The sequence below is a fragment of the Equus przewalskii genome, chromosome 6, assembly GCF_037783145.1.
Source record: "Equus przewalskii isolate Varuska chromosome 6, EquPr2, whole genome shotgun sequence".
In the NCBI taxonomy this organism is placed as follows: domain Eukaryota; kingdom Metazoa; phylum Chordata; class Mammalia; order Perissodactyla; family Equidae; genus Equus; species Equus przewalskii.
Genome location: NC_091836.1, coordinates 14,104,415 through 14,119,498, shown reverse-complemented (window position 1 = coordinate 14,119,498; position 15,084 = coordinate 14,104,415). Strand labels below are relative to the sequence as shown.

Genomic DNA, 15,084 nt, shown 5'->3' with positions numbered 1-15,084 from the left:
CTTTCTCCAGTAACTTGCTCATTTTTCTATGCACTTTTCTCATGTTGTCTAGATCTCTCTCTCTCTCTTTGACTGTCTTCCACTCTACCTTTCTTGCAAATAACCACTACTTACTTATCCACTTATCTGAGTCTACAAGACTCATCTCAAGAGTCACCGTCTTAATGTGAAATGTTTCCAAGCCCACTTCCTCTGCAGGTAGAATTTTCTACTACCTTCCATGGGGTCCTGATTAGACTAATATCAGAGCACCCACATGAGTTTATTGACCTGTTTATTTACATGTTTACATTTTGAACTCCTTGAGGGCAGGGATAGTTTCTTATTTCCTTGTGATTCTACCCTCAGCCTAGAATGTATCACATAGTCTGAGATTAACAGATATTGAATGAATAAGTGAAAATGAAAATCTATGATCTGAGGATTGCTCATGTCATTATCTTACTTGGTATATGACCTCCCACCAACAGTTTCTTAATACATAGGGAAACCGTTGGCTCTCTTGCCTCATTTCACCGGCTCACCAGCTTATGAAGCCTCATATAAATGCCAGCCTTTATTTGTTTGCACACATCCTTCTGCCATTGGAATTCAGTGTCTTTTTCATGTATATTCTGTCTTTCAAAGTGCAGGGACCACATTTTCTTTCTTCCTGTCTTCCCTGAGGTTGAGATTAGAATAATGGTGTCTAGCCAATTTTTAATAGATATTCATCCCTTGAATCCCACGTTTGACTTAGTTCTCTCTTCGTAAACAACCAAAATTTTCTTCAACATAGACATTTGTATATAAACCAGTTTCATCGTGTGCAATTAACAAATGCACTTCCAGCTCCTCAAAATGTTAATGAAATTTAGACCTGATACTTAGCTCTCATTCAGTAAGTATACTTGGGTAAAGAAGCTGTCAGATTTGAGTGGCTGAATTTTTCTCAGCATCATCTTAAAATACCTCCTACTCCCTGTTCAGGCTGAAAGAAATTAACTAAGGTGATTTATTTGGGTAGGGTCAAGAAACCAACTGTGACATGAACAATGGTAGAGTCAGCTTTCCTTCCCATTATATTTTTTAATCTTACCGGTGCTAGAGTAATTAACGTGGAAGTCACATACAAATTGGAGAGAAGTTTGCCTTTCAAGAGAAGTTTCTTGCTCTGAGGTCGTTTGCTATCATATATCCTTTGAGGCCTCTCTGACATAACTAACTTTCTCAGATCTGCCCTTTACCTTCTTTCCTCAAGTGGGTAGTACTTTGTCACTCCCACAGCCATGCTTTTCCCCCTGCCATCCTTACTGACATTTCATGATGGAGTCAGGGATAGCCTTTTATCAGTTAATTTATCTTTGAAAAGAGCACTGATATTGTAACCTACCTCAGCAGGCAGGATTGAACATGACAGCAGAATCTAGATCAAAACAAACATCGATACTGGTAATAATTATTATTACTCTTTATTAAGTACTTTATTCAGAGCTGGTTATAATTACACAATTAATGCCTTCAATTCTCAAAACAATCCTGCAATTTAAGCATCCCATACCAGCCTTTTTCAGATGAGGAAGAGAAGGACTGGAGAGATTAAGTAGATTGCCTGAGGTCACTCAGCCAGTAGATAGCCAAGTTATAATCTGAACTTCTGTCTGCACATTTTCCATTTCACCAGTGCTTATAAGTAAAGGGGAATACAGTTGTCCATGTCATGAATGAGAAGGGCGCTTGAGGAGAAGTGCTTAAGACATTTAAATGGTGACCTGTTCAGCAGGAATGCAGCCCTTCTTCCTATTGTCACTTAGTTGGAAGAAGATTCAGATGGCTAAAAGGTTGAAACGGTACATGAAATGGATTGAACAGAGGTTTGACAAACTTGCGTGGATGTTTCTTTGCCTTCTAGGAAGATTTCCAACCCGCAGCAGCCTCAGAGACCAACTGGGAGTCAGTCACAAGCTCTATCTCAGTAAGTAATTTATTTTTCTGTTGCCAGTGAAAAAACTGATGGAGTAGCTAAGGTCAGCCCCAGAATGACTCAGCTACATTAAGGACCTATGGCTTGACAAAAGCCAGATCTCAAGCATGATGTATTCTTCTATTTCATTCAGGTTACAGTGGGCTATGTCAGACGCCCTTTTTTACTCTCCTTCAAAGGCTTCCAGGAAATGCCAGTACCCATTGTAAGAACATGGGATAGACAATGACTTAAGTGTTTATCAGTTTTAAAGCAGAACATTCCAACAGAAGGACTGTCTAGACATATCAAACGTATCAAACTGATCCATGGCCCAGGCTCAAGTGGGGAATTTTGAAATAATTTTTTGAATATTCCAGGGGAAGCTATTAACCTTTACATTTTCAGGGATCTTTTCAGATGTCAAAAATCCCAGTGTTTACAGTAAGATAACTTAAGTGCAAACCAAGAATGTATTCTATTTGACTTGGAAATAAAATATAACTCACCCTGAAACTGTAAAATGGTTCATGCCCCCATTTTCTTCTCCAAATCTAGTCATTTCTCAGTATTCTGTCGACTTATCTACTTTGTACAGAAAGAAAGACCTTGTTTTCACCAATCCTACGGGTAGCATTTATGTAGCAATAAAATACAAAATAATAAATGCAGTTGTTCATTAAAAGATCAAGAGCATGGAGAAAGCTTGTCCTTGGTTCTAAAGTGGGTCAATGTGGCTGAGTCAGAGTTGATTTATTTTTTCTAAAAGTAATATGCTATCTTTTGCTCTCTGGGGGATTTTTTTTTTAATTCCCTCAAAGGCAGGATTTCCTCAGCCATGGATTCTGTGGCTATTTAATTCACTTGGTGTGGCTGCTGGATTAGAACAACATGATCTGATCAAGAGCTCAATGAGGTCTCTAATGGTGAAATTAGGAGTGTTTTGTTTGTTTTTGACAGTCCATAATGCATGCTCTGAACCTAGCTAAGTGTAGGCAATCATTGTCAGGCAGGTGAAAATGAAAATCAGGCAGGTGATGCTGCAGAGCTGGGAGGCTCGGCAGCAGGCCTATGGTTAGCAGCCCGACTGACAATTCAAGGTAGACATCAGCTGCCACTAGGACCTAGTGTGCTATTCTGTCAAGAGCTCCCTGGCTTCTCAAGCATCTTATACCTAGCTCAGCATTGGTAGCTCAGCGTTGTCTAATCATTCCTGCCCCAAATCTAGAAGTTACAGCTTACAGGACCCTTAGCTAATTCAAGATAATCCAGGTCCTCCTAAAGAGAAGGATTGTCCTATCCATTTCGAGTATCTGCTTAAGCACAGCACTAGGTCCATATCCACTGGAAATTCTTCTGGGTTGTGTTCCAAGTCTAGGTTCTGCTTAATCCTCTAGGAAAACCAGGGAGGCTCAGCGTCTTTCCTCAGCATTCCATTTTTCAAGAACCTTCTGAAGTAAGAGCAAGGGCCCTTGGACCTACCATTAACTTCTGTATAAATCATACTTTGTTTTTGTTGAAGACACTGTACAGTTTTCAGAACATTTTTTACAAATTGTTACCATTTTAAGGTAAGTCAGTTAGCTTTGGAATTGATTTTTATAAATGTAAAACAAAAGCTAAAGGAGATCAAATTTATAGTGCAGTTGAAAGAGGCACACCCAGTTAATTCTTTCTCTCAAAAATAATTTTTAAATCATTACCTAGGAAGCAAAAATGATCTCATGGATTTCTTAGGTCGCCTAGTCACTCATAAATATTTTCCTAACCATCGTTGGTGTTTCTGTCAACTGCTCTGAGTCAAAACTTGAAAAGAGCAGTAAAGCTCATATATAAAGACAGTTTTACATTTTACCTATGGTTTGGATTTGCTCTTCAGACTAATTTAAGAAGAGGTTAGATTTCCCCCTCCCCCTAAGGGACTAAGAGCTCTTCCACAGTTTTCTGTTAAAGAGATTGATGTCTGGGTCTACACTACACTCTAGGTGCCATTAAGAGCAACCCCAGGAAACTCTTTGCCAGGAGTTCCCCAGAGCCATTGTAAGGAACTTTCACTTGTGTGGGAATGGCTTGATTGATGTCCCCACTTCTGTTTCAAAAAAGAGGGAAGCATTTTAATTTCAAAGCTATTATACGCTGCCATGCACCTAACTTTGGCCAGCTCATTTTGATTCTTTGGATCTTAGACCCACATTATTGTGATACAAGGCTAACTGTAAATCCTCTGGTGAGTATCCGCCAAGTAGACTGTATGTTATCCAGAGAATACAAAGTTGAATGGGAATTTGGAATTTTTTTTTATACTGGTTTTTTTTTTTTTAAGATTGGCAGCTGAGCTAACAACTGTGGCCAGTCTTTTTTTTTTTCTGTTTTCTCTCCCCAAATCCCACCGATACATAGTTGTATATCTTAGTTGCAGGTCCTTCTAGTTGTGGCATGTGGGACGCCGCCTCAACGTGGCCCGACGAACGGTGCCATGTCCGCGCCCAGGATCCAAACCGGCGAAACCCTGGTCCGCCACAGCAGTGCACGAACTTAACCGCTCGGCCACGGGGCCGGCCCCAGGAATTTGGAATTTTGATACTGAATTATAATATTATCCTTCTCCAGCATTTGATGCCAACAGTGATGTGAAAGACAGAAAGGATGTGCTTGAATCAGGGTTCAGTTTACATCAACTACACACACACACACACAGAGACCCGTGCCCCGCACACACACACCCCTAGGGTAAAGAGCTGGCCTGACACCTTCACCAATCTATCTCATATCTTCCACCCTCCTCTCCAAATGCCATCTTACCCCCACTCCCCTTCCCCTACAGTGCATATTTGAAAACTGCTCCTCAATGACACCAATGGTAGGTTAATGCTTTTACACACTCAGTTTTGCTAAAGAGGGACCATTTCTGTGAGAACAAGTGATCATCGAATCACTTATGGACCTTTGGACCTTGATTGGTTAAAAAGAGAAAACATTACTTGAGAGTGAGAATATAAATGTGGGCTTTGCTGTCTGCTACTCTATAGGGCATATTGTTTGTCAAGAGGATACTGCAGTTAAGTTGCAGGATCGCAAGTTTTCATTAATTTCCATTTTCCCATCGTGGTAGGAGATATTTGCCCTTAGGGGAATCTTATTTATTTCGCAGTTTCTTAAAAGACATTTAGAAATCATTGGAGACTGTGTGCTCTCTATTTCCTTATTAATGGGTCATGAATTTTCACAGAGATGTTTGAATCTTGGCTCATTTACCTCTAGATTGTACCAAGGTTAGTGAAGTAAGTGCTTGGAAGCTTATGTGAGAATATATTCCATGGCAAAATACATAATCCCTTCCAGACTTTCAGTGACATTGCAGTCCCCATTTAAAGAGTATTCCTGAGAATGTTTTGATGGCAACTGGGATCACTAGCAAGCTACAGCACTTTTTAAAAACAAATGTGCTTCCCATGTGAATCTTCCACTCTTAAGAGAGCCAGTTGCATGCCTAATTAATCTTGTTGACAGTAAATAAGCTGGTTAAAGTGCCAAATGTTACCAAAATGTCTCCAGAGCAGATTCAAACATTGCTCACACAACACCTGCAATGCTAAGTGACCTATAAAGAGGGGACATGGAGGCTAAACATGGGAGAATGGAATGGGTTATGCAAAACTTGCTTGGAAGGAGTTCAGAATTTAAATGCTCACCATTATTTGTTGATATAGATATGGGTGATTTGAGAACCTTGAACCAAGAAATTGGATGACTTAATTTTAATATTTCCCTGTGTCTTTTTTAATGATTATAATTCAGATGAAGTGAAAGTTTTATTATCTGCCTGTTTTTGATTTTCAAAAAAGTGAATGACTATCATTTACCAATTAATTGCTCTTATTTAGGAAGATGGCAAGACTATAGCAGAGTACTTTAGCATGATATTTATCTATATGATGTCTCATAATCATAAGCCTGCTTATATTCCTTCCATATAGTTGTATTTCGTAGCCATGGACTTTTTCTGAGTACACTGAGCTGTATGTCACTATCTTAGGGGGTGTCCTATCACTCTCCATCAGTAACGGATCCCACTCTCACGGCGGATGCTCTGGACAAGACAGTTGCAGAATTTGATACTGTGGAAGACCTGCTCAAGCACTTCAATCCCGAATCATGGCAAGAAGATCTTGAGAATTTGTATTTGGACACCCCTCATTATCGAGGCAGGTCGTACCATGACAGGAAGTCGAAAGGTAAGAAATAGAGCCTTGGAGATTCTACATAAGCAGATAGGAGTATTAATAGTAATAATAAGTCAGGATTAGCAATGCAATATATTTAATTCACTTAACTCAGATGATTACGTTCAGTCCCTTATCACATATCTGTTTCACAGCGCCTTCAAATGAAGTTCTGTGTTTTGCCCAAGCTGAGCTGTTTGTATGGGACTAAGAAAGGTTTGATTTAGTCAAATATTTCTTATAGTTTGGAGCTGGGAAAGACCTTATAAAATCATCTGGACCAGCTTTGTGCTTCTTGGCAAGTAATGCATGATTAACCCCACTGTACACAGTGGAGGCAGCCAAAATCAGAGGAGGCAAATAATTTGCCAACAGCTGCATGGCTAGTTATTAGTGGAGAGGAAATGAGAATCATGGTCTCTTGCCTCCAATGGCAAAGATGTGTAATGGTCTACTGTGCCTCTCTGATAGGTATGATGTTGACTTAGCCAAGACTCAGTCAGTATTGGCAGGAGACAATACTGACTAGTATTGCAATCATCCTAGTAAATTGCAATTCCTAGTAAAGCAGTCATCAAAACTCTTTGGATAATTTCAACTGTACTCATTCAATGTCCATTCTACAAATTTTTTATGAGGACCTACTACGTGCTTGGTGCCCTGAGTGGTTCATAGCATGTAGATGCCCCAAGGAAGAAGCAAAGAAGTTTGGGATAGTTTGGAGCTGTGTGAGGGCACACATCCAATTGGAACATTCCGGAAAGTATAATGAGAAGGGAAGAGAGGACCATTCAGGCAGAGAAAACATCATAAATTAAAACGATGATGCTTAAACTCTTAAAAAATAAATATCCTAGTCCTATATCAGAGTGATATAATCTTAGGATGAGAATGTTTATTTGAATGTCTAACTCAAATTAATAGAGAAATAACATGTAATTACCTCTTATTGAATAAAATTGTAATTTCTAGTCTGCTATGTCTTTGCTTTACTTGATAAGATTTGTTATTATTAAAATTCTAAAAGTCTTGTAAGGCTGGCTTGCATCATAAATGTGAAGGTATTTAGCTAAAATACAGCTTGTTTCCTATAGTTTGTAATATCCTGGGTACTCTTAAGAACTGTGAACCTGGACTGCTTCATAGATAGTGTCTGTGTCAGTCAGCACAACCTGTTAGGACATTTGGGCCAAAATGACTAATTAATTAATGACTGTCTACATCTACTGCTTATGGCTTAGGTCATAATCTTATATACTTAAAACGCACAGCTAAGGGAAGACAAGAGTCCCTGGTGGCCCTGACATTATGGAGATATGCCATATGGAGATCACTGTAACTCTCCAACTGAATCTCGCCAGGGCTCAGATTGGATTCAACTCAAAGAAGAAATTGCTGTTCTGTAAGGCATTGCTGTCTTTGGATCTCTACTAGGTCAACTTAAAGGAAAGTAAAATATTCACCATGTTTTGAAAACCCCCCAAAAAAATATTAAAAATCGTATTACACAAAGAAATGGCAAAGTCTGATTCTGTCTTCAAGTATCTTAACCACTACAACTATTCAGGGTGCAGGCCTTCTTGGCATCTGTTTTTTGGAAATATTAAAATTTAAAAATCACCTAAATTCATTACTTTTTTTCCCTCCCAGAAATTGTGTTGAGTTGGAGGCAGGATGTCTGGGTTCAAATCCTAACGCTGCCACTTACAAGTTTTGTGATTTTTTAGCACGTCAGTGATCCTTCCTGAGCCTCAGTTTCCTCATTGGCAATGTGTGTGTGGTAACACCTACTTCCGGTAATTGTTAGTGGTGCCATCAAAAGCACCTGGCACATAGTACTTGTTCAAGAAATGTTAGCTACTTATAGCTACCTAGAATTCTGAAATATGTTTGCATCACTTCGTTGGTGAAGGCTTCCTTATTCCTTGTTCTTTCCCAGTGAAGCCCACCACCCTAGACAAAGTTCAGAGTACTTGGGACACCACAGCATTTTTTTGTCCTACTACTGCATCACTATTGTATTTTCATTTTCTTTAAGGGAATATGAGATCCTACGACCTAAAGGTCTCAACTCTGGCTGAATATTTAATCACCTGGAGAGCTTTAAAAAACTACAGATGCCTAGTCCTATCCCAGATACACTGGCTCAGAATCTCGGAGGGTGAGGCTGAGGTATTGGTAACATTTTATGGCTCCTGGGAGATTGAGATCGATCCGTAGAGGCAGCCAGGGTTGAGAGGCACTGTTTAGACATAGTTCATCCAATACTGCAGCGCTTGGCACAGTCTCTGACACATTTTAGCTGCTCAGTTAATGTTGGTGGAATCGAAGACGTTAATATTTCAGCATTAGTATATTTCTAAAGTTTACAGAAACCCACCTCACAGACTAAGGAGTGTAGCTTTATTAAGAATGCCTTTGGTTACTGAAATAACCTTGCAGGAGCATTCAAGGCAACATTCTACTTATTTCTGACAGAGGAAACATTTCTCTCCCCTGTTGGCTTAGGTTCCATTTCTTAATCTCTTGTTTAAAATGGTCCTAAGGCAGATCTGTACCGTTTCGTTTAATACTGGCAGTTCACCACTGTCTCCGCACTTGTATAAATGTGCTGATTTAATTGTTTATCGTTCCACTGATGCTGAGCCACCTGTGTGTATCACAAAAGCAAAGGAATTCAGGTTTAATGTTTCAGCTGTTATTTTCAGCTTTTAGAACTTAATACAAATTCATGGTTTGTGTCCTGATGTATCAGAAAGGGAGCAGTGAATAAAGACTAAAAACAGAAAAATAGTTATAGAGAATGGAGGTCCACTGGGTGTTAAATAAAACATGAGCTTTATAGGATCCCTAAAAAGTTTCCTATTATCAGTATGTATAATAATTTTTAATGATGTTGTGCAGAGACAAACATCATTTATGAGTATCTGTTGAACATCTATTCTTCTGATTTCCCCAGACTGATCGAAAGTGGGGTTTTTTTGTGTGTTTTTTGTTTTTTGTTACCAAAGAGCAAGTTTCTGAGATGACCCTGAATGTGAATATGCAAAACACAGAGGTTTATAAACTTAAAACACCCAGTGTGTTTGCACGGGGTGAAGAATTTATGTAACGAAATAGACACAGTTAATATTTAAAATTACATTCTGTGCTTTGCTTCTGCTGTTTATTTGAAGGGAGAACAGGTGGCAGTGAGTTTTTAGTTCTGTTAAGAAAGGAGTTGAAAATGGGAAGCATGAGGACAGTATAAGTTTGGGGGAGAAGAGGGAGAGAAAAGAGACAGACAACGTTGCCAAGTACTGAGGCCAGAACTTCAGCACTTAAGGTCTACTTTTTAAGAATTCACAAGTAATAGATAAGCTCAAACTTGTCTGTAAAAGCTTCTGGACTGAAGATAATGTAACAAGTTAATACATCCAACTTTCAGTTTCCTAAGGGGTAATGGATAAAAGGGTAGCATGGATAGTTGAAATATGTAGATAACTATAGTTCCAAAACCCAATTTTTGCCAATAATTTCAACCTCATGCTTTCAACCTCAAAGCTGCCCAAAAGTTAAAAAAAAAAGTTGTTTCAAGTTCAAGTTGCATTTACTTCTTCTGAAGAACATGCTAACGATATAGCAAATTTGCACATAATTAGGTAAAAAATTATACGGATGCTCTACAAACCATATAATTACCCTCTGCATCATTGCATGACCACTGTAGTTTAACTGAAACTATACTGTGATTCCTTTAAAACACATACCTTTGAACTTAGGGGCAGTATATATTCATTCAAGTTCATAGCATGAAATATGACATCTCTAAATTAAGGAATGATTGGTCTCGCGCTCAACTAGACTGGGCATTAATTGAGAGATGATTTATGGTTATTAACAATGTAAGTGAGATCTGTTCTTTTGCTTATTCCAGGAGAACTTGACTTTCCAGAATGATTGTGTATTTAGCATACAAAAATCCAACACATAATAGCAAGGGGGAAGCCTGTTTTCCCAGTTTGTGTTGTGATAAAAATATGGATATAATTGTTGGGGCACTCCAAATTGATAGTTTTGAACTTCCATTATGCTTAATAAAAATACGTTCTTCCCCAAAGAGTTGCCATTTTTTGATGCCCATGCCAAAATTGACATGTACCCTGCTTTTAAAAAATCAGTATTTTAATATTGAGTGGAGCAAATATGTTGATATTAAATTGATTCCAAATGACCAGGTTTGAAATACATGATTTTTGCAGACTCTAAATGGTTAGATGTTGTAACTTTGAGACAGTTACCAACCCATTTCCGAGGCTCTAATACCAATTACATGATTTCTTAGATGACGTTATTTTTCTCTAAGAACTAAAACATTGGCTCTTTAATTTGAAAACTATTTGTAGGTAAATAACTGGCATAAGAAACTCAGGATTAAATGAAATAAATATGTTTTGTATCAAAATGTTTGAATTGGTTCTGAATTCTCTTAGATCAGAATACCTTTTATTTTTAAATTAGTCATTTAGAGGTATTTCTTTGTCATGCCCCTGCACACTAACCAGGAAGATGCAAGTTTTGCTCTTTCAAAAGTGATTTAGAAGGTTGGAAATAATTTCAGAGTTATTAAGATATGGACGTATTTTAGAAACCAGCAAAAGTCAGCATGAGTTGAATGCTTGCAACTTTCTGTGTCTGCCTATTTGATATCTGGGTAAGAATTTGCAAGAAGGCCTTTTCTGACACTAGTGATGAATCAAATAAGTCAGTCTTAAGATATCATCCCTCTGTAACTACCTATCTGTAAATTAAACAAACAGAGGTACTGGGGACACTAATCAAAATATATTATTTTTCTAATTTCTAATGTTGAATGAGGGTTAGCTTCACTGAGTTTCCTGAACCATGTGGTATGCACCAAGTAAAAGCTTTCTTTATCAATATTAAAATTGTTTGCCACGAATTTGATAGAAATAGAGCAAAAGAAAGAATGCTGCAGTGGGAAGAGCATGGATTTTGGAGTCAAGTAAACTTGTAATAAAATGCTAATTCAAATCCTAAGACTAGTGGCCTTGGAGATGTTATGTATAGACCCAGGACCCTCTGTCTTCTGCATTTTGTAAAATGGTGTAATTATAACCACTTTGCCATGTTGTGTTAGGATTCATAATAGAATCGGATCTAATACCTAGTGGGCCCTCAATAAATGCTAGCTATTATTATAACTTGAATACAAAAGTCAGCACCGAACCAAGATATTTCTGTGAACTTCTCTGCTCTCTTCCCTGTAAGGCACTAGGATAATCATCAGTGATCTGAGAGCCTCCTACAGAGGATCCAAATATTGTCAGATTTCAGTATCTGTATAATCAGTACACTCATTAAAAGTTTACAAAATAATCGCCAAGTACTAAACTTTTCTATGATACTATTTACCCAGAAACTTTCTGGCACCATTTTGCTTGTTGGATGTTTCCTTTGCAAAGTTTTTTTTTTGAGACTGTAGCCACTGTTTATGACCCGTATGATTTGTAAGTATCTAGATTCCCCACTCAGTTTGCCAGAAAGCATTAATAAAAACCATATGGTTGTTTATTGTGTTGTATGTTTCTACAAGGGCACAAACATAAAACGTTTGAAGAAAATCACAGCACAGGGACAAGGACCCTTTCCTCCTAGTGCCAGTGCAGCTTCTGCTTTTCTCCTACTTGGGGTTGTCCACCTTTGTGGATATCCTAACCTCACTTTCATCATCACAGTTCTTTTTCCCATCTGGGCATGTGATTCAAATGCAAATTGACTGGAAAAATCCAGCTGTCAGTGGAAAACCATAGGTAACTTCTAGTGTCAGGGTGAACAAATGTGCCTTTTCCATAGTAGTCACTCTTGTTAAAGATGAATGGGTTTGCCTTGTGGTTCGTGTGCCCACATTTTCTGAGAAGCACTGGGGAACCCCTGCAGCATCCTTTTTCTCAGTACCTCAGTGGACTTAAGGAGACACCACAGCCTTCCTAGAGCATGTATGTGCTCATGCCGAAACTGCTGGTGCTGGGAGATCTGGCTCATTAATGTCTTTACTTGAAAGGACTGTGCTAAGTCCCATGAAATTAAACTGAACACACACAATCGTTGCCTTCTGACATGTAGATCAAGGTGGGCATGACCTTCCTTTCCTTAGGGATCACCATTTGCAGAATCTTAGCTGTTTGGGTGATTCTGTTCTTAACCTTACCTCATTGGTCTGTTTTACTCATTTCAACAATAATGTGGGACATAACTGCTGAGAGCTGGGATTTGGACCTGTGCTTCAAACACGTTTAACTCATTCAATTTTAATAAATTTCCTGGCAGGAGGGTACTCTCGTTCCCATTTTATGTAGTAAAAGAAATAAATTCAGAAAGGTTTTGTGGCAGCTACAAAGTTTAGAGCCATGATATGCACTTGAGTTTGTTGGCTGCAAAGCCCATGCTATGGGGATCTCAGTGGTGTATAAAGCCCAGAGACTCATAGTCTAGTAAATGAAAGAGAGACTAGTAAATGAAAGAGAGCTCCTTGACTCTTATTCATCTCCTAACTTGTTTTCCTATTCTTCATTTCATAGGTCTACTTCATACGTTCTCCCAGGTGACGAGTTGCTAGAATTAGAGAATTGCCTTATGGTGCCCTCAGCTGCTTTCATGCCTAATTCAATGCCTTGCAGATATTCACACACTTATCCATTGATTTTGTGGCATATAGTTGTCAAATGCTTGCTGTATGTCTGGTGACTTTAGGCAAGTCACTTAGTTCCTCTGCATCTCAGTTTCTACATCTATTAAATGGGAATAGTAGTTCTAAGGTGAGGGTTTATTATGAGAATTCAATGAGACTTGAGTTTGTGAAAGCATTTCATACAGTACCAGGTACATGGTCGGTACCCAATAAATTTCCATTTGCTTATTGCTTAACAATGTTTTTAAACCTTGAAAATTAGGAGTTATCTGATTGGGAACGTTTTGCTGTGATTTAGGTTAATTTTCATAAATATAAGTGGTAAATGTTTCCATTCTTTAGAAATTAAATCAGCAAATGGAGTCATGAAATTCACGATTTTAAATTTAAAATATCCCGATGTTCCCTTATTAAAAGTTATAAAACAATTTTTCTTTCCAGATTTATTTGCACTACCAAATTGGGGTTGAAATGTGAAAACAGTTTTCACAATTATGTGCTGATTTATAGAAGAGGGAATCTGAAAATCACGGTGAGGTTGTAATGTCCATAAAGACGAACAGACTCCTCCTGGAGAATTTATGAACCTTGAAAAAGGCTGAGAGCCCCTAGCTGCTTGGTATGAAAAATACTACAATTATTCATCTATTTCCCTTACCTCCCACCCCCACCCAAAACATCATAAATGTAGTGTTGTAACATCCAAGTCAAATGTTTAGCACTTTACATAACAGATTGTGGCACTATTCCCCATGTGGCAAAGGACGTATTCCTGAGCACCTTGAGACGTATATTGGACGGCCAGCCTTCTTGATGCCGTCCTCTACCCTGTGTGGCACTGCTTCTAGATTCCATGGGTCTTAGTGCCAGTCATCTTCATGCATCATAGTTCATCCTTGGTAGAGCTGGTTCCAGAACTCTAGTTTCTCAATTCTAACCTAACACCATCAGTAGTTTGATTCATTCAGATAATGGTTATTGATTACCTATTCCTTGCAAAGAAAATCTGAATTGATTAGTAGGGAAATAAATGGCCTAAACTTTTTCTAATCTTGACTTCAAGTTTATGGGTATCCATTCAGAGTCACAAAAGATATTTTTTTTAAATCGGAAACACTCGTCCAGGGAGTGCCGTAGTGACTTAAGTTGTTTTTTAGTGGATTTAATTAGTTATTTCAAATATTCTAAAATGGCACTTATGCTTAGACTACAAAGATGTCATGCTTGTTTCAGCAATACTCTGCTTTTTTTGTTTTTTTTTTAAGATTGGCACCTGAGCTAACAACATTTGCCAATCTTTTTTCTTTTTTCTGCTTTTTCTCCCCAAATCCCCCCAGTTCATAGTTGTATATTTTAGTTGTGGGTCCTTCTAGTTATGGCATGTGGGACACTGCCTCAGCATGGCCTGACGAGCGGTGCCATGTCTGCGCCCAGGATCTGAACCAGTGAAACCCTGGGCTGCTGAAGCGGAGCACACGAACTTAACCACTCGGCCATGGGGCCAGCCCCAGCAATACTCTGCTTCTAGTTGTTGACTCCAAATTGTTTTAGAAGAGGTGGGCTTAAATGAGCTGCATTTGGTCCTTCCACTGGGAGCAAAGCACTAGGAAAGGAGGGATAAAAAGATGATTAACTTTCTGCTTCCAAGAACCTTACAGTTTAGTGGAAGAGAAGCACCTAAATAAAGAAAATGAGGGCCCAGCTTGATGGCTGAGTGGTTAAAGTTCCGCATGCTCTGCTTCAGCAGCCTGGGTTCATGGGTTCAGATCCCAGGTGCAGACCTACTCCACTTATCACCCAGGCTGTGGAGGCATCCCACGTATAAAAAATAGAGGAAGATTGGCACAGATGTTAGCTCAGGGCTGATCTTCCTCAAGTGAAAAAGGAGGAGGATTGGCAACAGATATTAGCTAAGGGCAAATCTTCCTCACCAAAACAAAGAAAGAAAGAAAGAAAATGATAAAGCAAGATCTCCATAGTAAGCAGTCTAGGAGAAGGCAGAGGATGTGTGGTGAGTATATAGTAAAGGGGTCAGGGGACATGTAGAGTGAATGTCTCTTTTGATTTGGGCCCCAGAAGATTAAAATGATGTAGCGGACTGAGATGCTAGAGAAGATAAAATAGAATGACAAAAGCATGGTGTTAAAAAAGGCATAGCCCTACTTCAAGCACTTGCTCTCCTCATTCTGTCACCATGTGCTAAATGTGCACAAATATATAGGCTGCTA

The 15,084-nt window shown here is 38.7% G+C and overlaps 1 protein-coding gene across 2 annotated transcripts in view; it reads left to right on the top strand.

Moving 5' to 3' along the window:
• Positions 1-15,084, top strand: part of PDGFD (platelet derived growth factor D) — a 214,454-nt gene that overhangs the window by 182,583 nt on the left and 16,787 nt on the right. For both annotated transcript variants that reach the window (XM_070623024.1, XM_070623025.1), the window contains exons 4-5: positions 1,892-1,954; positions 5,979-6,177. In XM_070623024.1, coding sequence (XP_070479125.1) covers positions 1,892-1,954; positions 5,979-6,177 — 262 coding nt within the window. The remainder of the gene's footprint in view (positions 1-1,891; positions 1,955-5,978; positions 6,178-15,084) is intronic.